The sequence below is a fragment of the Anguilla anguilla genome, chromosome 10, assembly GCF_013347855.1.
Source record: "Anguilla anguilla isolate fAngAng1 chromosome 10, fAngAng1.pri, whole genome shotgun sequence".
NCBI classification, from domain to species: Eukaryota; Metazoa; Chordata; class Actinopteri; order Anguilliformes; family Anguillidae; genus Anguilla; species Anguilla anguilla.
This window is the reverse complement of record NC_049210.1, coordinates 33,093,366-33,117,492: the sequence shown is the minus strand read 5'-3', so window position 1 is coordinate 33,117,492 and position 24,127 is coordinate 33,093,366. Positions and strand designations below refer to the sequence as shown.

Sequence of the window (24,127 nt, the reverse complement as noted above, 5' to 3'; positions counted from 1 at the left end):
TGTGGTCTTCTGTAGACGCCAATGACAGCTTGTCTGGTTTTTCAGGCCCGACTTGGTGATTGGCAGGCAGCACAACAACTAAATAATATTTTTATTTTTGCATGAAAATGTCCAAACCGTCTCAGCTCATGCATATGAAATAGGAGGCCAGACTTGAGAAGTGTAAAAGCAAGAACTGTCAGTTTAGCTGCGGTTGAATTCAGCCTGCTTTAGATTTAAAATCTTTTTTTTTTTGGTTTGTCTGTTTTATTTCTCTGGCCAGTCTTCCCTGCTGAATTATTCAAAAGTCAAACTCTAGAATACAAACCCAACTTCAGTGCTCTGTTCCCTATTAGTTACCCAAATTGGAGTACAGTACATCTGTTTTGCTGTTTAAGTTCACCACTCCTACACAGTGATGTTTCAGTATTTTTAAATTTGAAAGCCTGTATAAGTCAACAGATGATGAAACGTACTCTGCCAGAATCAGTTTTGCACTGCTCAATGAACCCATAATGCAAAGTGCACATTATTTTACTGCCTATTTGACATCATTTTTCATTTTTGATTAAGCTTCCTGTCTGGTTCCCCCAGTGCCTACCACTGAGGTATTGTGTTGTTCTCATATACTGTAATGCACTGAACCGTTTCTTTGGCGCCCCCTGGGGGACGATAGCGCTGACAAGGATTATGCTCTTTCTAGGCGCTTGGTGGAGTCCCAGGAAACCAGCCTCTGCTGCCCAGTGGTATGGATCCCACGAGACAACAAGGTCCGTAGCACCCCCGAAACCCACCTCGACCCAGTTCCGTCTCTTCTACCCTCACTGACATTTTTCTTACTCAGACAATACTGAAGGAGATGTGGATTTTTTCGTTTATATTTTTAAAAATCACTCAATTTCTCCATTCCTGGCCAAAGCGGTTCGCAAAATTACCCCAAAAAGTGCGCTAGGAACGTCTGGGGTTATTTTGAATGATGTTATTGATGAAGTTTAGGCTTTAGTGCTTGGTCCCGCTTTGATTTAAATGGGCCAGACTCCTGTGTAACTGCGTTGTAGCTACAGAGGTAGGTATAGTGTAATGGTTGTGTAGATAAGTGTAACACGGTTACGTAGCGCTGAGAATTGCCAAAGGTGTATTTTGAAATTTTAATGTTGAATTTTGAATGTTTGGAAGTCAAGACTGAAGGGGACACTCACTGGTCTGGGAATGTTAGCCCGGGCTGGCACATTTGCTCATGTATCTCAGGTGAATGCACTAATGTTCTCTTACAATTCGCACCTGCCAAATGAATGCAGTGTAATATGCTGGGAAAACAATGAATTCACTAAATATCGCTTAGGACTGTGATGGTTTAATGGTGTGAGATAACAAATAGCACTTAGAATAATGTATTTAATGCTGCCATAAGCAGGTTCTACAGTTAAGCACCATGTATAAAGTGTACACACGACGGTGATTAAATTGTACCTACTTCTGTTCTTACAGTACAGTGTAATTGCAGTAATGTTATTTCCACTTATCATCCTTTCACATTATTTTGTGCATTCAAATTTTTAAAGCTCAAGTTTTTAATTACTGAAAATAATACTTCAGCAAATGTAGTGCAGCAGCTTAAATCCCTTAGCTTGTTTTCTTTGTAGGGTGCAGTGTGTGGCTGTTTAGCCTGGAATTAATGTGGTTTCTTAATGGAATTCTGACTGTTTGATTCTCAGGCCATCCAAACATGGGAGGGGCTATGCAACGAATGACCCCTCCCAGGGGGATGGTCCCACTCGGGCCACAGGTACGTGATTGGACGAATGGCGGGAACGTGATATTAGACACTGGAATAGGACTTTCGTTTATTAGCTTCCTGTAATTCATGTAAAAATCCAGCAGGGGGAGATGGGGGGGGGCAGGCCTTGACCATGTGCACTTCGCTGGGCCTGATCTGACCTTTGTCTGGTAATTTTTTGCAGAGTTACGGAGGAGGAATGAGGCCCCCCCTCAATGCTTTAGGGGGTCCAGGAATGCCTGGAATGAACATGTAAGTACTGTACACGCCCCCTTTCCCCCAAGGAAAATGCCAACTTTTAATACCTTCTGATAGCCTTATAAGCCGGTGAAATCTGTCTATGTTATACCCTAACTTTCTGCCTAAGTGCCACATACCGCTATTTCTGTGGAATCCGCCATGGCTTCAGTTTTTTTCTTTTTTTTTTTTGGTCGTGGTTTTGCTCCGTAATCCACTGTAAGTTGGGATCCCATTTGTTTACGTGCCAGGTGGTATTGGAGGGCCTTGGTGTAACTTATGTGTGATAGAGACGGTTACATAACCCCTGTGGAATCTGTTCCAGAGTTTAATTAATCCCCCCATGGGTAGGCATGGGTCTTTGGCACGGTAAGCTAGTGGCATCTTTCTTCAGCCGAAGAGTAATGCTTGTCAGATGTGTGATCGCATTTTATCGAATCCTCTCTAAAACCACTTGAGTCGGTAAACTGATCGGTAAACAAGACGGATTCAGAAATCAACATTCGGCTTCACGCTAACTCGCGCGTGCGCGAGGACGCGAGCGGGAAAGCGACGGGATTCGCAGGCGCGAAGCCTGGGTTGCCGCGGCGGCCGGCTTTCTCGTCCGTCGCACGCTTTCGCTTCTGCGCCTTTGCGGCCCGGCGAAACGGGCGGGAAAAGGTTTTCGAGAGCTTTCGGGAAAGAGACGCCCCGGCTTCGGTTTTCGCTGTCTGAAACCGACGTCCTTCGGGGACCGGAACAAACGAGCCCGTCTCGTTCTCCTCCGTCTCTGGCATGTTGACGGAGAAATTTGAAAAACAGGGCCGCGTTCGTCTGCCGGGAGTTGTTCTTTTTTATTTATTTTTTTTCTTCCCGACTTCTGAAAACTGGCTGGGACGGAGCCAGCACTGCGGAACTAAACGAAAGCGAACTGTGCCAACTGCTTGAAAGACGAAGCCCCTCTTTTCTTGAATTTTATAGGGGCCCAGGTGGAGGCAGACCGTGGCCAAATCCTCCCAACGCCAACTCGGTAAGTCCCCCGGGACTCCGGAGCCTAATCTTCCTGAGCCCTCCTCCCACTTAATGAGCACATGGAATTAAAATACTTTTAACAGATGTCTTAAACAACTGAATGTACAGTTCATATAACATTGATTGCTGGGAATATGAATTGAATGGTATACAATATAAAGTGTGTTTTGTTATATACTGTGCTGTGGAAAAGTATTTGACCCCTTCCTGACTTCCTCTATTATTGCATATTGTCACACTGAAAGGTTGCAGATCTTTCAACAAAATGTAATATTAGACTAAAGGAAACTGAGTAAACAGAAAACACTTTTTTAGTTGTTATTTCATTTGTTTGATGGAAAAGTTATCAAACACCCATATAACCCATGTGAAAATTGCCCCCTTTAGTTACTCAATTAACCAATTAACCAGATTTAATTGATAGTGTCAGCTGATTGAACACAGCTAGGCTTTATTGCAGCCAGCCTTGTTGAACATAAACCTCACTCATATTGAACGTTACCATCAGAGTGAAGTACAGTAGTCACCACAAAGTTTCTACAAGCATACTATGCCAAGATCAAAGGAAATTCCATAAGAGATGTGAAAAAAAGTTGCTGAAATATATCAGTTTGGACTGATATACTCTGGGACTCTGACGAACCACAGTGAGAGCCATTATCTCCAAATGGAGGACACTTGAAACAGTGGTGAATTTTCCCAGGAGTAGCTGGTGTGCCAAAATTTCTCCACGGGCACAGAAGTCTGCATCTGAATGGCTGAAAAGAAACAAAATTAAAGTTTTGTGGTTGCCTAGTCAATTTCCTGACTTGGACCCAATAGAAATGCTGTGGCAGGACCTGAAATGGGCAATTGATACTTGAAGACCTACCAATTTGTCTGACTTAAAGCAGTTAATGAGAATTGTAAATGCAGGAACTGTCCGTTTAGCTGTGGTTGAATTCAGCCTGCTTTATATTTAAAATCAGTTTTTTCGTTTTGTTTTGTTTTTGGTTTGTCTGTTTTATTTCATTGGCCAGTCTTCCCTGCTCAATTATTCAAAAGTCAAACTCTAGAATACAAACCAAACTTCAGTCCTCTGTTCCCTATTAGTTACCCAAATTGGAGTACAGTACATCTGTTTTGCTGTGTAGTCTGAAGTTCATCACTCCTACACAGTGAAGTTTCAGTATTTAAACATTTTTAAAGCTTGTATAAGTCAACAAATGATAAAACGTACTCTGTCAGAATCAGTTTTCCACTGTTCAATGAACCAGTAATGCACCTTGAAAACCTAAGTGCACATTATTACAAAAAAGAGTGGGCTAAAATTTCTCCACAGCAATGTGAAAAATATATAAATTACAGTGTTTGGTTGCCGTTATTGCTGCTAAAATGGTGCAACCAGTTTTTAAGTAGGGGGCCATTACATTTACACATGGGTGATTTTGGTGTGTGATAACTTTTTGTTTTTTTCTACATTCCCCTTGTCAGTTTCTTTTACGACCTTCAATTTTGGAAACACTGAATTACTGTAGCTATCTCAGAAGTATGGCACCACTCTAACTTACCAGTCATATGGGGGATATTAATGTCATTTGCATGACAAATTATAGTTCCAACCCCTAATAAATGCCATATCAGTTAAGGACTTAATCAAATGTATAGTATAGGGATAATTTATATTATAGTTGATATTAATTTCATTATCTCATTATCTCTCTCTCTCTCTCTCTCTCTCTCTCTCCAGATCCCATACTCCTCTGCATCTCCAGGGAGTTATGCGGTAGGTGCCATCCCATCTGCATTTGTACAGCACCGGGGGGGTTTCCGGTGGGGGGAGGTGTGGAGGAAGAATTTGGAGGGGGGCGCTGCTTCCTCTTCCTACACAGCCAATCCTTGAGCGTGGGTTGGGGAAAAAATGTTGCGACGCTGTGCTCTAATGCCAATGGTGGTGGTGACCACAGAAAGGGCCATCGAGCCTTCTGCTCTGGCTGCTCAGGCCCATTCCTCCAGCCTCCAGTTCAGCAGGACTTGCATTCCTCTGCCCCCCCGAAAACGCTTACCGTGGGAGGGGACGGCTAATCCAATTCATGAATTAGCCAGACTTCTATGCTTGGTTTCGATTTGTCCGTGAGATGTTTTGCTGAGCAACCCTGCTAGGAGTTCCTCTTCTTTCTGTGTAGGCTATGCTGACTTTGGCTGACCTGTTCAGACCCAAGTTCACCAGCCCTGGGTCAAGGACATATTTCAAACGCTTTAACTCCTTAGATGCTGGTAAAATTTGAAGAAACTCCTCTAGATTGCTGGGAATTTTCATACATTCAACCACGTTACAAATCAAAATACAAAATTGCTATCATATGAAATAAGAATTCTCTTCTGAATATTAGGGAAATGTTTCTTTCACAGTTGTTAGTAATGTGTAGGAATTCCACTGGTGTCTGAAGGGTTTAAGTATTTGGAATAATTATTTGACCCAAGTATGGCGTCTACTCTGTGCATGAGGTGTAACTGTGGGGTTGTTTGATTCTTTCCCAGGGGCCCCCAGGAGGAGGGGGTCCACCTGGAACTCCCATAATGCCCAGTCCTGCAGGTAAGACCACACTGTCCAGCATAATTAATAACTGAAATGGTATACAGAGTGCTTAGTTTCTGTATGCACATGGGCATGCCAAGTTGCCTCATATTGTGTTACACCATATGTGTCAAACTCAAGGAGCCCTGGAGGGCTGCAGTGTCTGCTGGTATTTGTGGTTTCCTTTCAATCAGCAGCCAAGTAAAGCCTTGAGAATGGAGTGTGGATTATTTTAGCCAATCAACAGCCTTAATTAATCACTGACACTGCAACACACTGAACACCAGCAGACACTGCAGCTCTATAGAACTTGAAGAACCCACTGCATTGTGCTGTAATCCAGTCCACTCAACCACTTTCAACAAAGAAAATGTATTTGTATCCATATTCAAGCACTATTATGTACATCACCTTGGCTTTTTCAAATTACTAGTTATTTAAAAATTAAATTCTGAGTAGCTTATCTCGTCAATGTTATAACGTTTATAATATAAACTCCGCACTCCTCTTGCTTGATGTGGAAAAAACCTAATGACTGTGTTTACTTCTGGAGTTATTCTAATGATATGTGTACAAAATTATTTTCCATTGCAAAAGCTTATTATAAAAATGTTTTAAACATTTTTTCATTTATTTGTTGCACAGAGGACCTGTTTGTACATTAAACCCGTGGGCTGTTTAACTTCCTTTCATAAATCCATCTTTTGTCGTCTGTGCCAGACTCTACAAACTCTGGGGATAACATGTACACCATGATCAATGCAGTACCTCCAGGAGCCAGTCGGCCGAACGTAAGACACTTTCTTCACTTTTTTCACTACCCTCATACTCATCGAGAGCTGCAACGATTTGAATCTGGTCACGTGGCCGCTGTCACATGTCTCTCCCTCTCTCTCATTCCCGATTCTGCCTGTCTCTGTTCGCTGTCCTATCCAATAAATCTTAAAAGGCCATAAAAATGTATTTTAAAAAGGTAGGTATGCCCAGAAAAGGGAAATACTGTATACTTCCAAATGAATGATTTTAAATAGCATCATTGCTTTGTTTTGCATTGTTTGTTTTGGGGTTTTACAATTGTGCTGGCTGAAAACTAGCATTAAATGTTAATTTATGCAATGTGACGATATAGTTGCACATTAGATGAGGTATCATTCACTGTCTGTGATACTGGAGCTGCACATTCAGAGAAATTCCAAGCCATTTAAGTGGGTTAAAAGTCTTCTTGCATGTTTATAACAGGCCATGAAGTACACAACAACGATTAGCAAACAGGTTCACTGGATCACTGTAGTTTACTACCTACATTTGTGTGAAGACTTGGTTGAGTGATGAAATGTCCTCTATGACCTGTACACTGCCCTGTTATCGTTTGTGCTTAGTCAGTGGTACAGTTTATCATTTCTGTAGCAGAGGCCTCAACCACCCTGGTGTGGATTAATGCAATTCCACGTCAGTAAACTCCCACGAAGTTCACACGGAGACATCTGGATTTTAATGCAACGATTCAGTGGAATGATTTACAGACAGAGTGGGATTATGTGCCCACGTATATAATTTTTAAAATGTAAGCGTGGAATATATGTACATATTTTCTCAGCGATAGTGAGAGAGAGAGGGAGAGAGATAGAACTTGGATGGGAGCGTCCCTTTTCTCATGGTGGTGGACCCCACGCCTTTCTGAATCCACCTTTTGTACGTCGCTTTGGATAAAAGCATCTGCTAAATAAATCTAATGTAATGTAATGCTATTCCAGAATGACCTCGTACAGTACATAGCTACTAATACACTGTGTGTGTGTGTGTGTGTGTGTTTGTTCGGTCTACAGTTCCCCATGGTCCCGGGAGGAGATGGTCCCATGGGTGGGATGGCGGGAATGGAAGCTCACCACATGAACGGGTCGCTAGGTGAGAACCCGTAACGGGCGTCCCGGTCACGTGACCTCAGACTGCCTTCAACTTAATTAACCAGGGCCCTGTACGATACTACATATGTGGGTAATTAAATGGAATATATTAGGTAGGCAGTCTTCGCCGTTATGCTAATATGCCAATGCTACAACAGGCGACAAGGTGTCAGGCACTGTCGGTTCCCAGCATGCATCAGACAGTCAGCACATTCTGTCATGTCGTTCCAAGTCCCCGATCATCTGTCACTCAGGAGATGTCTCTCATCTGACGAACATTAACCGCCCGACTTCAATCAAAGCGCTCTCTTTAGGGATGACATCGTCAGATAATTTTTAATAAAGAACTGGGTCATTACAATCTGTCACTCTTCTCACCCCTGACATGTTAACGATGATTGACTGATTCTTTGTGTTCTTTTCTTTCTCACTGAGTGCTGTTAGATAAAAGAGTATCTGTATATCTTAGCAGGGAAATTAATGTGCTGACTTATAATCCATTTCACCAGTTAATTCTTCACAATAATTTTGAATCAATTATATTCTGTATTACTAATGGTTTGTTGCTAAGAGGTGAAACGCAGCTATTAATAATTTATCTGAAAACTTTTTAATTTATCTTTTATATCTATATGAATAAAATCAAATGGGAAATGCATACGAATGTTTTCTTTGGAACACCGGGACCTGGTACTATTTTGAGAACAGGTTGATGTGAAAATACGTATAGTATTATAGTATACGTATAGTATTTTTATTGAAAATGCAACCACTATTTGAAGAGCAAGAAACATGGGAAGACTAATATCAAGAACCCACAAGTTCAGTCACAAAGATTAGTGCTAATAGTGACACAGACTGGAAAGCAGCCTTTTTCACAACACATAATACATATAGTCCTCTGGTAAAGGACTACATATAATTACCATAATGGAAACACCGTAGGTATTTAAAATTTGTACATTTTTTATCTTTCATTTTTACTGTACATTTTAAATGTGCGTATTGCACAGTTTGAACTGAATTTGCCTTCAGATTCTTCAGTGCAATGTAGAGCCCTAAAACTGACTCGTTATTTTTCTGTTCCAGGGGAAGAAACTCCCCTGAAGCTTTTTTAATTGTGGCTGTATTTTGGTACTTCGGGAGACTTTCAGTAGATTTCAGGCGCCACCTTGTGGTGGTTTTCAGCCATTATTTCAGCGAATTATTCCACGTTACTCTTCTGTTTCACTGGAAAGGCAGGTTGGATCATCTGAAGTTATATAAAGAGATCACATCCCTGAATTTTGTGTTTAATATTGTGAAAAATACTATTTAATTTTTAGCATTTAATGAAAAGTATCCTTCGTTAGATAAAGCTTCTGTGTCTGTGTGCGCATAATGGGATCTGTGATTTTTTTTAGCAAGCAGACTCCCAACAGGGTGGTGTCCATATGCCATCTGCCTGATCCTTTGCCCAAGATGGAAATAGATTGTTATTGGGCAGAAATGGTGTCAGTCATTTGAAATGGACTCTGTCGGTGACAGACAGTTGTGGACTAGGACCTGTGTGCTCAGCATTAATCTCAGTTTATCTCTTCCTTCTTCAGCGTCAGGTGACATGGACAACATCCCGAAGGTGAGAGAACCTCCTGCTGTCACTCTGTTTTTCACCTTGTTTCTCGACCAGTCTTTTGCACTGTCCAACCGTCTCGCCCCATTTTGAACCCTGTCTGACTCTACTCCCCCCTACCACTGCTTGCTAAACTCCATTTCCCACAATGCTCTGATCACACTGTTTTTCTCTGTGTCTGTGTGTTTGTTAAAAGAACTCCCCTGGAAACATGAGCATGAGCAACCAGCCAGGCACTCCACGGGATGACAGTGAGATGGGGGGGAATTTCCTCAACCCCTTTCAGAATGAAAGCGTGAGTAGCTTTCCTACTTTACACACCTGTGAATTTGTGCGTGCATAACTTGTAAGATGACCTATTACCCATCATTAATTCATGCATTTTAAGAATTTTATAAGCATTGCTAATGTTCTGCATTTTGGCGTATTTAAAACTAAACAAAAGGTTCTAACAGTAGGTCTAATTTTTTCATCTATGACCATTTTAAAAAGTGCTATAACACTGCCTCTCTCTCTCCCTCACAGTATTCTCCAAACATGACTATGAGTGTGTGAACTGCGTGGTGGATCTGGTCGGTGAAGGAGAGCACACACACACGCACACACTCTCTCTCTTTCTCACACACACACACATACACACACACAGTGAGAGGAGGAAGTCGCTGAAGCTTGTCGTCTCCTTGTTCATCAGCTCTGTGAAGAGGGTGGCTCCCAGTCTCTCCTAACAGTTCATTTTGCTAAGTGTTATCATCCTTTCACACGTCAACTCGCCGTCAGAGACTGAAAGACTGAACCGCAGTCTGAGAATCACAGAGAGAGATGACGACAGCATATCTCTATATATATATGTATATATTTGTGTATATATGTGGCTGTGTAAACTTAAATACATGTGCATGTATATACAAATAGATACTCCTTTCTTGACTTTGGACTTGGGGGGTGGGGGGTGTTGGACAACCTTCAAAGAGAAAAAAACCAGAGCAAACATAAATTTTTTGGGTTTTGTGTAACGTTCCCTCCCTGTCTCTGCACACTTCCTGAGTCTTGGCTTTTTCGTTTGTTTTTGTTTGGCCGCTCGTCTGGTGCTTAGCATTCCGCTGACGAAAGGCCTTTTTCGTTTTTTCTTTGGGAAGTTCCAGTGGTGAAAAATGTTGAAATGGTAGTGGGATGGGAGCTTCTTTTCATTCTTTGTACAGACAAAACACGAAACCTGTTCCAAACATTCAAACGTATGGTGATGCTCCAAAGTTTGCTCTCAAAACAAACAAGTAGTTAGAAGATGTCTCATTGACATAAAACATAATTGCAATATGATTTCTTGCCTTGGGTTTATATACATGTGTTTTATCGTGGATTCTGTTTATAAAACAGAATAAAATATCATGTAAAATGAATTTCTAAAAACAAAAAAAAAAACTGTCAGAATGGTAGAAGGTTTGGTTAAGCGCTGTATGTACTGTAAAGATTATTTCGCTTTTTCTTTTTTTTTTTGAATTTTTTCATTTTTTCGTGCCGCTGAGTGTGCAATCAAGAAGCATGTTTAATGTTCCAGAAGCAGCCATTTCTGTACCCCTAAAATATCTGCCCTGTACAGTGCGACTGTCACGGCACCAACAGACTGAGAACTCCGGGACGCTCTGCGCTGCGGCTACACAGAAGCGTTCTGCTCCTTCACGCCCGGGTCGTAAACTGTGAAAACAAGCATCCACACACTGACGCATACGCTCACACGTACACGGGTGCTTGGTCACACACCCACACGCGCACCCCCACAGGCGCGTACGTACAGTACACCGTACAAACGCATTCACACCCACGCGCACGCACGCACACAAGCACAGTTGTACCAGAATGTCATTGCTAATGCTAGTGCAGGGTACATGCATAAATTGCACACACACATGATAACCACACACGTGCTCAAACGTGATTGTGCAGCTTACGCATACGCGCAGTGTCATAGCAGAGTGTCAGCGACAGTGTTTGTGCAGGGGTATGTGTTAGCAGGCATAGCTAAGGGTTCAGGCACCTGAGGTGTCAGAGGAAGAGGAAGGAGGAAGAGGAGATAGCCCGTTGGCTCCTCAAAGGCCCTGACCTTGTGAGAAACTGAGTCAGAGCGGTATCAGAATCGAAATCACTTGTAAAAAAAAAAAAAAATGTTTGTTATAAATCAAACATTACTGCCATAGCATGTTTAGTCCCCGAAGGTTTTCTGTAAATCTTTCTGGCTTCCATTGACAGATTTGTCCCTTTGATGAAAGTTATACTACATTCTTCTTATGTGTTTTATTTTTCTTCAGTGATGACTTCTGTGTGTTTCAGAATGTACTGGTTAATTCATTTACGTTTGTGCTGTCAACTCCCCGGCTAATGCTGGTCACTGTTGATTGTGTCTGCTGGCAAGAGTGACACGAGTCCAGGGAAAATATGAGTTTGCCTTTTTAGAAATATGGATGTCATTTTCTCTAATTCATGCTGTAGTTATTTTCATTAAGTACCTTCAAATACCATAATACCATAGTGATTTTGAGATAGTTTACATCCACTGACAACATGGCAATGTAGGAGTGAATGTCACATCAAATGGTGACTTTTTGTACGGTGCAAAAGGGGTGGGGGTGTCCTTTCTTGGACACAAACGTGACGGCGTACTTTTGCCAGAGGGCGGAGAGGTAGGAGAGGCTATTTTTAAGAGAATGGCAGCGTGTTAGTCAAAGCCATTCTCTTTATTTAAGGTTCTGTCATCCGGACAAACTGTGATTTCTTTTCATACACTTATATCTGTTTTTTTGTTTGTTTTTTTTTGTTTTTTTTTTTTTTTACTGGGAGGGGTGCCTTCTTTCATTGCTTACCTTAAACCACTGCCCATTATTATTATTATTATTATTATTATTGAAGCTGAAAACTGGTGAATTTCATGTCTTCAATCTTTTTAAGCAGCAGCGTGTAATTTTATAGATTGGAAAGTCAACTCATCTGTGTTTTTGTCTGTGAATTATTTAAGAAATATAATAAAAGAGATGCTGGCTTTTTAGCATTTTCACCATTGTAATTGTATCTACCATTTAGTTTCAACAGCAGATGGAGTTGTGAGGGAGCTACTTTTGTAAATTGAAAAAAGACTTGCCACATTTTTGTTTGTTTGTTTTCATTTGTGATGTGTTTAATTTTTACTTTGTGTTGAGTTTTTGTAAATACACTGAGAAGTTCAATATGGTTTTGAATATACTGATATAAAGATTCTCTTCCCTGTTAAAATGCCTCTCTCTGTTATCTTTCTCTATAGCCTTATTTGAGTGTGTGTGTGCATCTTTGCACTAGTGTCTTCATTTGTGTATGCATGTGTGTATGTTTGTAATTACGTGTGTATTAGTGTGCACATACATATGATTGTCTGTGTAATTGGTATATGTATGTTTAAAATGTGAATGTGTGTGTGCATTCATAAGTGTTTTAGCAGTACAGAATCACGGGAAATTAGACAACTAATTCTGCCCTTTGACACTTGAAACATGTCTTCATAGAAGGCCTCTAAATCTCTGCCGTACGCTGTGAAACAAGGATTCTTTGGCTGTCCTCATAGGGGAACCTGTTTTAGTTCCTTTTGGAGCCCTCTATTGTAGGTGTTAAAAGTGTTATAGCTCCCAGATTGAACCATGGTGCATGATAAAGAATGCTTGAAACAGGCATAGTTCCTCTATGGAGATACAGTATAGAGGAGCCTTTAGGAACCCTTTGTCCTGCAACATGGTCTCATTCCCAGCTTGTCATATATTGACACAGGCAGAAGGAGTCCTTTGGCATTAAGTCCAGATGCCCGGGGTATTGACATTTTGGTTATGTTAAATAAGACAAGATACACTGTTGCCTTTTACACTTGACATCAATATAACATGTGTACCTTTGGCAACTAGGATGTGTTACACCTTTGGAGGTATAGATGCCACCAGGCTTGGATGCCATCTCTTGAATGGCAAGACTTCTCTGACCCAGATCGCATCCGAGACAGATGCTTATGGGAGGAAGCTTTAAAGGCAAAGGGTATCCAATTCAGGGCAGTTTTTTAACCATTATTTAACATTTAAAATTAGCTCCCAAAAAAGTCCTTGAGAACAAAGTGTGTGAATTCTTTCAATGATCAATGACTTGAACCACTGGGACTGAGACACCAGGAGAACCAGCAGTCACTGTGGCCTCCCAAGATTGGAATCTGACACCTGTGTTGTAGGCGAACTGAATGCAATTTTAATTTGTAGTGGAATCCTCATTCCCAATATGAATAAATGAAATCTTTAGACACAGGTATGCATTTCTAAGAACAAAGCAAGAAAAAATAGCACAATCTAGTATATCTAGTTGTATATATAGTATATGTGGTTTAATCCATACACATAGGATAGGATAGGAAATCATTTGCATGGTGAAATAAATAAATGGCACAGCCATCCCTCCCACTAGGCAGGTCAGACACTGCACCTAGCGTCCCACCTTCTTTTTCTTTGTTCTTTATGGTAAATGGTAAATGGACTGCATTTATATAGCGCTTTTATCCAAAGTGCTTTACAATTGATGCCTCTTATTCGCCAGAGCAGTTAGGGGTTAGGTGTCTTGCTCAAGGACACTTCGACATGCCCAGGGCGGGGTTTGAACCGGCAACCCTCCAACTGCCAGACAATCGGTCTTACCTCCTGAGCTATGTCGCCCCTATACAGCTGGCAGTTGGCTAGTCAACAGCTAGCTAGCTACTGATTGCCTTGTGGTGCCAACTGCTAACCATTTACAGTGTAAAACGTAAAAAAAAAAAAGAAGATGTCAGCACACTCACTTTAAGCACTCAGAAATTATATTGCTGCCTGCAACATTCCGACACAATTATACTTCTAAACTGTGAACTCAGTATGTGGACAAGTTTCACTTTGTACTATAGCTGCTAACTATCAGCCACAACAGACATTTATTGATACAGTAGGTGAGAAACCTTCAGTTACACAGCAAGCAGAAGGTCGTCCCCAAAACTCTCACAGAGAAAGAGGGGTCCTCATTTCTTGAACTGGGGGACGGGGGGTGGGATCTTGATGTCTTGGCCCCGCTCCAGTCTCTTTTCACACTCAATCAGGTAGTTGACCCCGTCAATGACCAGCTGAACCAGCTCCACCTGTGTCGAGATTCACTCTTTAACTGGAGACTAAGCATATTTCCTGATCTTAAAAGCTTTACAAATTGTCAGTTGCCATTTTCTGATCCTGACTTCTTTTATTCTTTTGTATCATCTGCTTGTTATCTTCTTTAGAACATCTATCCGATCTGTTAACTCATGATTACGTAGGTGTTCAACAAAGGCTCAAGCCATTTTACTTTGGATATATCTTGGGCAAAGCTGTAAATAGTTAATTGTTTTATTTTTGTCCATGCATGTAAAAGCTGTTGTGGCTGGTGGACTCCAGTGGAGATGGAGTAACTAAGAAATCCCTGAAACCCACTGTGAGGCAGAAAGGTGATGTGCATTACCTCAGATTTGCCCAGGCGGTCGTTGTTTGAAATGTCGAAGGTATCGCCCACAGCGGCGGTGTCCACACCCCCGGTGCCTCGTTTCTGGAGCCGCAGGTTGTCCAGGATCTTTTTGAAGCGGGAATCCTGCAAGGGGAACCCCAAAATCACATGGACATGGTGCAAGAGAGGGACGATTACAGAGGGAAAAGGTATTGGAGTTAAACCACCATGGTGGTGGGTAAACTGAGGTTCCCCTCTCTGGGTAACTCCCGGAAAGTTCCGATACTCCACCCTTAAAAAATCACATGAAGAACTTAAAGTAATGTTATATAAGGTAACTGTTCAGTGTCCTCATTGAGATGATGTAATGTAAAATTTGGGATATCATGAGATTTATATGCTATATTTATATCATTGATATAGCGTAGTGGGGTACCTTGCCAAGACTGATTTTAGGTGCAATGCAATGTTTTTGGTACCTTGTAGGGACTAATGTAGTGTAAATGAATGTTTCTGGTACCTAGCTGAAACTAATTTAGAATAAACAGAGTTTTTTGGTACCTTGCTGAGAAGGGGCAGGCGCATGTGCACCCCTGCCCTCAGGCCAGTCCCCAGGTTGGAGGGGCAGGTCAGGATGTAGCCCAGATGCTCGTTCCACATGAACTCCCAGCCCCTCTCCTTAATCAGCCGCTCTACCTGCACACATACAGCACTGTTAGTACACAGATACACACACACACACACACACACACACACACACACAGCACTGTTAGTACAGAGATACACACACACGCACACACACACACAGCACTGTTAGTACAGAGATACACACACACACACACACACACACACAACACTGTTAGTACAGAGATACTCACACACACACACACAGCGCTGTTAGTACAGAGATACACACACACACACACACACACACACACACACAACACTGTTAGTACAGAGATACTCACACACACACACACAGCGCTGTTAGTACAGAGATACACACACACACACACACGCACACACACACACACACACACACACACACGCACACACACACAATGCTGTCAGTACAGAGATACACACACACACACACACACACACACAATGCTGTTAGTACAGAGATACACACACACACAACACTGTTAGTACAGAAACACACACACACATATAACACTGTTAGTACAGAAATACACACACACACAGCACTGTTAGTACTGAGATACACGCACACACACACACACATACAACGCTGTTAGTACAGAGATAAATACATAGCTCTGTTAGTACAGAGATACGCACACACACACACACACACACACACAAAATGCTGTTTGTACAGAGATACACAAACAGTGCTGTTAGTACAGAGATACACACACACACACACACACAAAATGCTGTTTGTACAGAGATACACAAACAGTGCTGTTAGTACAGAGATACACACACACACACACACAATGCTGTTAGCACAGAGATACACATGGAATGCTGTTAGTACAGAGATACACACACCGCTCTGTTAGTACAGAGACATACACATATACACACACGCACACAGAGAGCACTGTCAATACAAAGATATTATGCACATGCACATACAGAATACTCTCAGGACAATGGTAGACAGGAACAGACACATATTTCAGACATATACTTGTTATATGTGCTCTCTTGAGAAAGGAAAGGTATCAGAGACAATACAAAAGGTATCAGAGACAATACAAAAAATGCACACATACTGTACATGCAAATGCACCTGATATACATATTGGACTCTCACACACAGAGCAGAGAAAGACAGCACAGACTGACTCTTATTTTCCTCTGTATGCCCTGGTGCCTGAATCAAAGCCTGAGTATGAGGAAGAATGTACATATACATTCAGGCACTGAAGTCACTCCACCCTCAACCTCCCCCCCCCACACACCCTCAATTTGGGATGGAGGCTGTGGCCTTACCTCTTGAAGCCCCCTGCAGAACCTCTCAAACACCCTCTTCATGTTGCCACCCTTCTCCATGGAGATGATGCGGGTGTGGTCCTCCTCGTTGATCCATATCAAGAAGTTCTTCTCGTTGTTGTGCCTGCGGGTGGGAGTGTCAGGATGAAGTGAGGGGCAAAACCCCCCAAAGAAACCCGCCATGGCCTTTGCCTCCTCCATTTTATCTATACCAGGATTTAATCACCATTTGGCTTTAACTTTGACTTTCAAAAAATGAACATAAAAACGAAATAAACACACAAGCACAGTTTGGCAAATTCATTTATGGTACTAAAACAGGAAAAACAGTGTAAAGGATGAAAAGAATCAAACATGTGTTGTTAAGGAGAAGTACTGATTAAATCCAGGCCCAAATTAAAGCCCAAACAATTCAGATCAAATAAAATTAATTTTACACTCCCCTAGAAACTACAAATTTGAACCATCCATTTAACATTTGAACTGCAGCTGAAATGATAGTTTAGTTTCAATTCACTTCAGTTGGTCCTGCCTGAATTACAACGTGACTTTAGTTCAGTTCTACTTGACATGGATGATGATTTCATTGTGGTGCTATACACTGGGGGAATAAATGAGACACAAATCCCCCTTTCTGAACACTCTTACTCGATCTGATTGTCATGAAATAGCATCACAGCGTGCTAAGCTAAGCGTGCGGTAAGTGAAGACAACATCCTAATGGTGCACACGCCTCTTCCGCCGTACCAGATTCCCCTGCCACCTGGCCAATCACGGGTCATCCCTGCACAAGTCAGCAAAGGGGATACAGGCTTGTCAAAGAGGAAGTGGTCCTGCAGCGAGTGGGCCAGCAGGGGGTGATATAGAGGCAAGAAAGGATAAACAAGGAATAGGAGGGAGGAATACTTTTGCCTGGTTTCAATAAACATTTGTCCTGAACTTTTCTTTTTTACTTTTTAATCTGTGCTTTGTCTAACAAACTACTTTAACTCAAAATTAAACGTAAATGTTGGGAGGTTTTGTTCACAGAAATGGTTCACCGATAAGCAAAATAAATTTGACAAATAATATATTTGCAAAGAAAAGTATAATTTTTTTTGTGAATTAAAGTTTAGGACAAATTTTAAATCCAGGACGGTAGGTGGCACTGGGTCAGAAAGAGAAATGATTGCTCTAAGCACCAACTCAATCATGTGCTACCAGTCTTATCTGGCCAAATGCCTGGAAGTACAAAATTTAATTTAAACAGTTTATGGGAAAGTTTCTAGATGTATGTTTAAGAAAGAATTTAATTAAAATGTCAATTATCTTTCAGGCTCTGAATGCTGTGCTTTAAACCAGAAGGTCACAGGTACAAATCCCAGGTATAGTAATTATTTCTTACTCTTAACAACTTAATAATTAATAAATTAATAGGTTTTTTATATCATGTGACTCTCCAATATAAAGCTCACAAAGAGCAGATACCTTAGTGTGAAGAGCACTATGTAAATAAATTCAAGGATTAAAATGCCTGGAAGACTTAATAGTGAACAGAGGGGAAAGGAAGTTAACTGCAGCTGGAAAAAGGGGCGGAGCTACCCATCTACTTCCTGGGACAGGCTACGCCCACAGCCTTACCAAATCCCGCGAGCATCGGGCCAATCTCTGGCCATCCCAGCTGCAGTTAGTAGCGGAGAGACCGGCTTATCAAACAGGAAGTGCTCCTGAGGATTGGCAGCATTGCAGGGACAGGGTGGCAAGGTCAAAGGTAAAGACAGAACGAAACAGCTGCATCAGTCTGACCTGTTTGAGTCATGGTGCCTCTACATATAATGAGATGTATCGAATGACGTAGATTATTTAAATAATATGCACAGTCTATATAGCTGAGAATGGCTGCAATGAATAACTATCCCAGCGGTAAAATGGTCTTTTATTGGTTACAAACTTCAAACAGATAAAACCTTTAATAGGTCAAACCGATAAGATTGAACACCAACATATAAAAAAGCACAATTACTACATACATTTTTCAAAACTTTATATCAAAGTGAAAAATTTTTTAATTCCAGAGCATAAAAATGACATCACATATAAAATACAGAACTGCAGACAAACCATTCAAAAAATCACAATTCAAACAGCTAAACACAACAGTAATCCACATATTGCAAGCATGCTGTGGGTGTCCCTCTTCACTGTATTAATTGTATAGTATGGAGTATATTAACTATGTAATGTACAGTAGATAGAAGTGAAGCATAAAGAACAGAAGGTCAGGTGACTTACATCGATGAGCCTCTGCTGCTCTTGCTCGGTCATCTCCCCCAGGCTGTAATAGTGGCCGGAGAGCTCCCCCTGCAGGCCGGACAGGGCCTGCACCGCCACCCGCTCCACCTCTCGCCTCTCGGAGCGGGAGCAGGCCGGGGGCAGGCTGAGGCCCCGGATACTCCGCCCTGTGCGTACCCGGGACGACAGGACGTAGCGCTCATCGAACATCCCGGAGGTGATCTGTAAATGGGGGGAGGGGTCAGATACCTCACACTTCATCAAAATGCCAACCACAGCGTTGCTCAGGGAAGCCAGGTGCACTTGGACAAACACAGAGGGCTTAGATTTCATGAGATGGAAAGTGCTTTATACATATGCATTATCCACTATTAGCCTGTTACGGCTATGTTACAATACAAAACCTCAAGAGGTTTAGCTTTCTAAACCTGAGCCCATGACCACGTTTGTTGAGTCAATAAAATATCTGTGACCCCATCCCTTGTAATGGAGGCTGACGTGTTCACATATGTTGTATTTTAACCAATACATTGCACTGCAGAACCACGGAAAGTGCTATGAGACTACAGAGCAGAGCCAGCCCACTGAGCACAGAGCAGAGAAAGAAAGGTGAGTGTGGAGGGGTGTGGTTTCCGTGCCTTAGAGCTGTCCAGGTCAGTGGGGTGCGTCATGGTCCTGGGGTCATAGCCATTGTGCCTGGCCTTGATTACTGGGTCAAAGAGGTCAGCAAACACCTACAATCAAAGTGAAAGCACTTGATGGGTGAATATGAGAGCAGAGGGGTGAGATAGGTGGGCAACAACACTGACAACAATAATCATAGTTAATGATTAATTTAAAAAAATAAAGAAGAAGATGAAGATATTGTTTGTGTTAGGTGTAGAGAGAATCACAGGCTAGGCAGGTTTTCTTGTGACTCAACACTTAATTGATGTATGAAAGAGGTTGACTACACACTTACACGATTCACCCCTTGTGGATTATGGTGTCTCCAGGATCAGGGTTGTAGCATCTTTGTACGACAGTTATATACTCCCAGTACTTCTGCCCCGCCCCCATCTATCTTTGCCCCACCCACATGCATCCAGGCCACACCCCTTCCTGTTTCACAGTAAGTACCTCGTAGCTCTCCTCGTCCCCGGCCACCATGCCCACGGTCTTGATGAAGGGGTGCCCGGGGTTGTCCACGCCCGTCTGAATGCACTGGTCCAGGGTCCAGTCGTTGGGCGTGACCTTGTCTCGCAGCCGGGCGTAGATACCGGGCGTAAGCGCCGCCGCCATGCAGTTGTTGTGCATGCGCACATCTGGGTAATCAGCACTGGGTGAGAAAGATAGAGGGGGGAGGGATGGGGGGAAGGAGGGAGATTTAACAGCAAAGAAAAACAACAAAACAATGGGTTAATATAAAATATAGGTTTCAGTCGCACTGCTTTTCCCTTAACCTCACCGGACGTGCAAACTCTTGTAATCTGATCTGTGTGGTTATGAAAGCCTTTGATATGAGCATTCCACAATCATGCACATAAGTAGTTTATGCATACTGCGCACTGCACACACACAGACTACTGTTCTGTTGGACTTACAGACAGCTTAGAGAGTTTAAAAATGGAAGGGGTGGAGGGGGGGTCGGGGGGGAGGGGCAGGGGATTTGATACGTTTGACTTCCAAATTGCCCGTTGTAACTTGTGGTTTTAACAATCAGGTGACACTGTGCCATTGCTAAGGCCAAGCCAAGTGTGTGGGGTCCGGGGCTGAACTCCATAAAGTACAGTACAGCTGGTTCAGTAAATTATCCAATGTATAAATCAATTATCTTTTTGTACGCTGTGTAAGCTGTTTTGGATAAGGGAGTCCTCTAAAGAAAAAAATCATAATATTATATATATATATATATATATATATATGTAATTATATATAATTACATTTACTTTGCATCCATTTATACAGCTGGAAATATACTGAAGCAATACAGGTTAAAGACTTTGTTCAAGGGTACAACATCAGGGTCCAACCTGGGAATCGAACCTGTGACCTTTAGGTTACAAGACCAGTCGTCTCTCTAATGGCCTGCGGGTACTATGACTCGCTGCTACCGTTTCTCCCTCTCTGCTGAAGGTCTTGCGTAAGGACAAGCACTCTGATAATCTGGTCAGACTCCTGGAGGACAGGATTAGCCTGACCGTCAGTGAGAGAATATGGCGGCTGCCCTGTTTCCTATAGGCTATGCGGTGTTACCCTCTTCACTGATTGCGTTTTCGACTCGCACCTTCTACGGTGTGCAGCATAACCAGAGACAGCTCTTTATTAGAGCCTTTCAGAAAGTTTAGTTTTATTCCTTTTATTATTTTTTGCACAATTTAAAAAATACACAAAAATGACAAAGATAACAAATAATATACAGTGCAGGGAGAGGCAGAAAACCCAGTGGGCTTATTTGAAGCCTCCACCTCAACAATGTTAAAAAATTCACAATGTTATGAAGAACATAAACTTCACATACAGAAAATAATATAACTATATAAAAGTGATGGCAAACTAATAGTAACAAAATATAACTAACAACAACAATAACAATATCAAAATAAAAGCAGGAAATGTGAGTGTGTGCTGTATATGAGTATATGTGTGTGTGTGTGTGTGTGTATGAATGTGCGTAAGTGAGGATTGCGACATGACAGATACTGTGCTGTTGACCTGAATCCTCATGAAGACTTTTTTAACATTTGGAGTGTAGGACCTGGCACTCATACTCACTGCAAAAAATCTGTCTTAACAAGTGTTTTTCTCCTGTAATGAGGCTTAAAATCTTTTTTCTCTCAGGTTGAAAATATTTGCTTATTGTAAAAAGTTATTGTAGTGAGATTTTCTTACCCCATTGACAAATCTTGAAATGAGTAAAATTCTCTCACCTCGCGAGCAACGTATGTGAAATTTACAATGGAAATCTTTTTATATTTATTGCTTTGCCTCCGGCACTTTTCCTGTGCGTGTGGTAGTCTAAATCTAAGACTGAAATGCTTGTTGAGATGATCGATTGGCCGATTTTTCGGTTTTTTTTGCGGCGCACCTGGGTGGGTACATCTTCCTTCTCTCGCCGGCAGACAGGGCGTCGTCCGCCTTGCTCAGCAGGAAGCCGGAGGCCAGCGCCCCCAGGCCGGCCATGACTGCCGCCGTGTTCTGCCCTGAAATCATCCGGGTAAACGAGTTCGCCATCCTCGCCCGTCAGCAGCTCCAGAGAGAGGCCCACTACGAGAGAGAGAGAGAGAGAGAGAGAGAGAGAGAGAGAGAGCGAGAGAGAGAGAGTGTTTCCCACCCATTATGGTTTTTGTGGAACTACAGCTTCCCAGAATGCTCTTATAATTTACCAGAATGCCCTTCACTAGACCCAACAGGACAATGGAGAACAGCAATGACAACTAGGATAGCTGCTGTTTTTATAGCGGGGAAACCTGAGGTCATTAAAATGCACATGGATAATCCTGTCAGAGATAAAAATGAAAAAAAAAACTAGAGAGCAGGCATGTTGTTGGGTCACGACACAATCATTGCACTGCTTAGAAAGGTCAAGTCCTTTTTTCTTTGAGAGATTTGTTTCGAGGGTCCCCGGTTGTTTGTTAGAAGGTGAGCTACAGTTAGCGGTTGCCCCAGGAGACGACAGACAGGAAGCACGGTATTAATAGAAGCGGAGTTAGATTAAGCATTAGCGCCGAGCCCCCGCTGGCATCAACGCTGGCAGGCCAGGTGATAAAGGGTGAGATTCTGGATCGTCAAGAGGCACATACAGGGGAAAATAATTAATACAAAGCCTGAGAAAGAGGACACCGTGGCGGGCAGGACGGAAAGGGGAACCCCACCACCGCCACTATCACCACCGTCGAGAGAGTTTCAGATAGCCGATATCGAGTCGCAGTTCATTATGAATGGCAGTCGAGGACAAGTCGATTAGCATTGCGTCTGGATCAAGCCTTGCATTCATGAGCATCAAAGCAGATTACCAGGCTTTCAGTTTGGGATTAGTAGCTGAGGACAATAACGTGACATGCTGCAACTGCCAGTCGTCACTACAAAAGTAGCGGTCTGTTTTACTGGCAAATTTCCAGGAGTACCTTCCTTGAGGCAAGTTGCAGACAGATGCAAAATTCACTTGTTGAGCGCAATATTCTCAACAGGCAGCAACACGTCAGTATTGCTGAAAGCTGATCACGTAGTGTGAACCATTAAAATAAACATTAATAAATACATTTATTGTTACTTATATATAAAATAATTATTGAGCCATTCCAGATGAGTCGTTTCGAATGTGCAGTCATTCACAGTCAATGAAAAACATTCAAAGCTGACATTTCGAGCCATGTCTCGAGCTGAATGCTAGAGGCAATTTAAAATGTCAAATTTCTAAATCAATCCGTTAGGGAGCGAACAGATCTCACCTTTCTTAAATGTTCCTGCTTTTGATTGAGCCTCAAAGCACACCCACTCAAAAAAAACCCAGAATTTACCAGATATTAATAAAAAAATAAAAAAACACAAACATTATGGCAAAACATAATTACAGATTTAACGAAAATTTCACATAATAAACTTATGGCATATAATATAATCAATGGCAGCATGACAGTGTGACCATGATCATACTCAAAACAGAGACCCGAAAGTATGGCCAAACCACAAAGAGAGGGGGCCCAACCCCCTTGCGTACCCCATCTCTACAGCGAGGGACTGTAGTGTCCACAGACAGGATATCCCACAGAGAGGACAGGGCGCTGTGTAAACCTACCTGTGCAGAGGTTTGAGTCTGTCCCTGCTGAGCGGTGCCAGAGACACAGGGAGTATGCTGTGCTGTGAGCGTACGCTGGGTCCTGGCGCAGGATTACAGCAGCTGGTCTCACTCTGACCAATCCTGTTTCTACCCCCCAGCATGTCAGGGCCCTACGTCCGCCCCCCCCGTCGCATTCCTTCCCCTCCCAACCTCGTTTTGCCTTTCACCTCTCGTTCACTGGTTAGGCTGTTACAGTACTCTGCTGGGGTCCCATCACACCCTACACTACATGTACCCTTCCAAGCCCAGAGAGAAAGAGAGAGAGTACAGTAACCCCGTGGTCACACGGGGCGACACAGGAGAGAGACAAGCGACCGGCGACCGTTCATTTTTCAATGAGAGTTGGCAATTTACAGCAGCAAGAGACAAGCGGCCTTTGCAAAGCGAAGTTGGTGGGGCGAAAATAGAGTAGAGGTCTATTTTATGCAGATACTGAGCGATGCCACACGGCGACTACCAATGGGAGTGAAGGCAGTGTGACAGATGTTGCTGAAACAAACGT

General features: G+C 42.4%; 2 protein-coding genes across 6 annotated transcripts in view; one reads left to right on the top strand and one right to left on the bottom strand.

Moving 5' to 3' along the window:
- The window catches only part of si:ch211-130m23.3 (uncharacterized protein LOC558547 homolog), a 103,698-nt gene extending 91,360 nt beyond the window's left edge, over window positions 1-12,338 (top strand). For 2 of the 4 annotated variants that reach the window (XM_035379608.1, XM_035379611.1), the window contains 11 exons: window positions 683-749; window positions 1,695-1,765; window positions 1,941-2,008; window positions 2,954-3,002; window positions 4,734-4,769; window positions 5,525-5,579; window positions 6,282-6,352; window positions 7,388-7,466; window positions 9,055-9,083; window positions 9,274-9,372; window positions 9,603-9,632. In XM_035379608.1, the coding sequence (XP_035235499.1) occupies window positions 683-749; window positions 1,695-1,765; window positions 1,941-2,008; window positions 2,954-3,002; window positions 4,734-4,769; window positions 5,525-5,579; window positions 6,282-6,352; window positions 7,388-7,466; window positions 9,055-9,083; window positions 9,274-9,372; window positions 9,603-9,632 (654 nt within the window). Of the gene's footprint in view, window positions 1-682; window positions 750-1,155; window positions 1,228-1,694; window positions 1,766-1,940; window positions 2,009-2,953; window positions 3,003-4,733; window positions 4,770-5,524; window positions 5,580-6,281; window positions 6,353-7,387; window positions 7,467-9,054; window positions 9,084-9,273; window positions 9,373-9,602 lie in introns of all 4 variants that reach the window. The other 2 variants (XM_035379607.1, XM_035379610.1) reach the window with 2 other exon arrangements.
- A 1,382-nt stretch (window positions 12,339-13,720) lies between these two features.
- Window positions 13,721-23,681, bottom strand: LOC118206659 (creatine kinase S-type, mitochondrial-like). Of its 2 annotated transcripts, XM_035379606.1 has the most exons (11): window positions 23,584-23,644; window positions 23,237-23,282; window positions 21,874-22,052; window positions 19,926-20,124; window positions 19,445-19,540; window positions 18,807-19,028; window positions 18,156-18,241; window positions 16,536-16,659; window positions 15,132-15,266; window positions 14,589-14,714; window positions 13,721-14,235 (listed from the first exon to the last, which is right to left on the bottom strand). In XM_035379606.1, the coding sequence occupies exons 3-11, from the start codon at window positions 22,017-22,019 to the stop codon at window positions 14,119-14,121; spliced, it is 1,251 nt and encodes a 416-aa protein (XP_035235497.1). In that variant the 5' UTR covers window positions 22,020-22,052; window positions 23,237-23,282; window positions 23,584-23,644; the 3' UTR covers window positions 13,721-14,118. The 2 variants fall into 2 exon arrangements, with proteins under 2 accessions (XP_035235497.1, XP_035235496.1); XM_035379605.1 differs by lacking the exon at window positions 23,237-23,282 and having other exon boundaries at window positions 23,584-23,681.
- Window positions 23,682-24,127: the final 446 nt, after the last annotated feature.

Bases quoted from the DNA above. Each gene is read 5' to 3' on its own strand.
- LOC118206659 (XM_035379605.1), bottom strand. From the start codon at position 22,019: ATGGCGAACTCGTTTACCCGGATGATTTCAGGGCAGAACACGGCGGCA. The intron at 18,242-18,806 runs GTAAGTCACCTG...GCCAATCCTCAG, and splicing joins AGCAGCAGAGGCTCATCGAT to GAGCACTTCCTGTTTGATAA. The intron at 15,267-16,535 runs GTAAGGCCACAG...GTATGTGTGCAG, and splicing joins TCTGCAGGGGGCTTCAAGAG to GTAGAGCGGCTGATTAAGGA.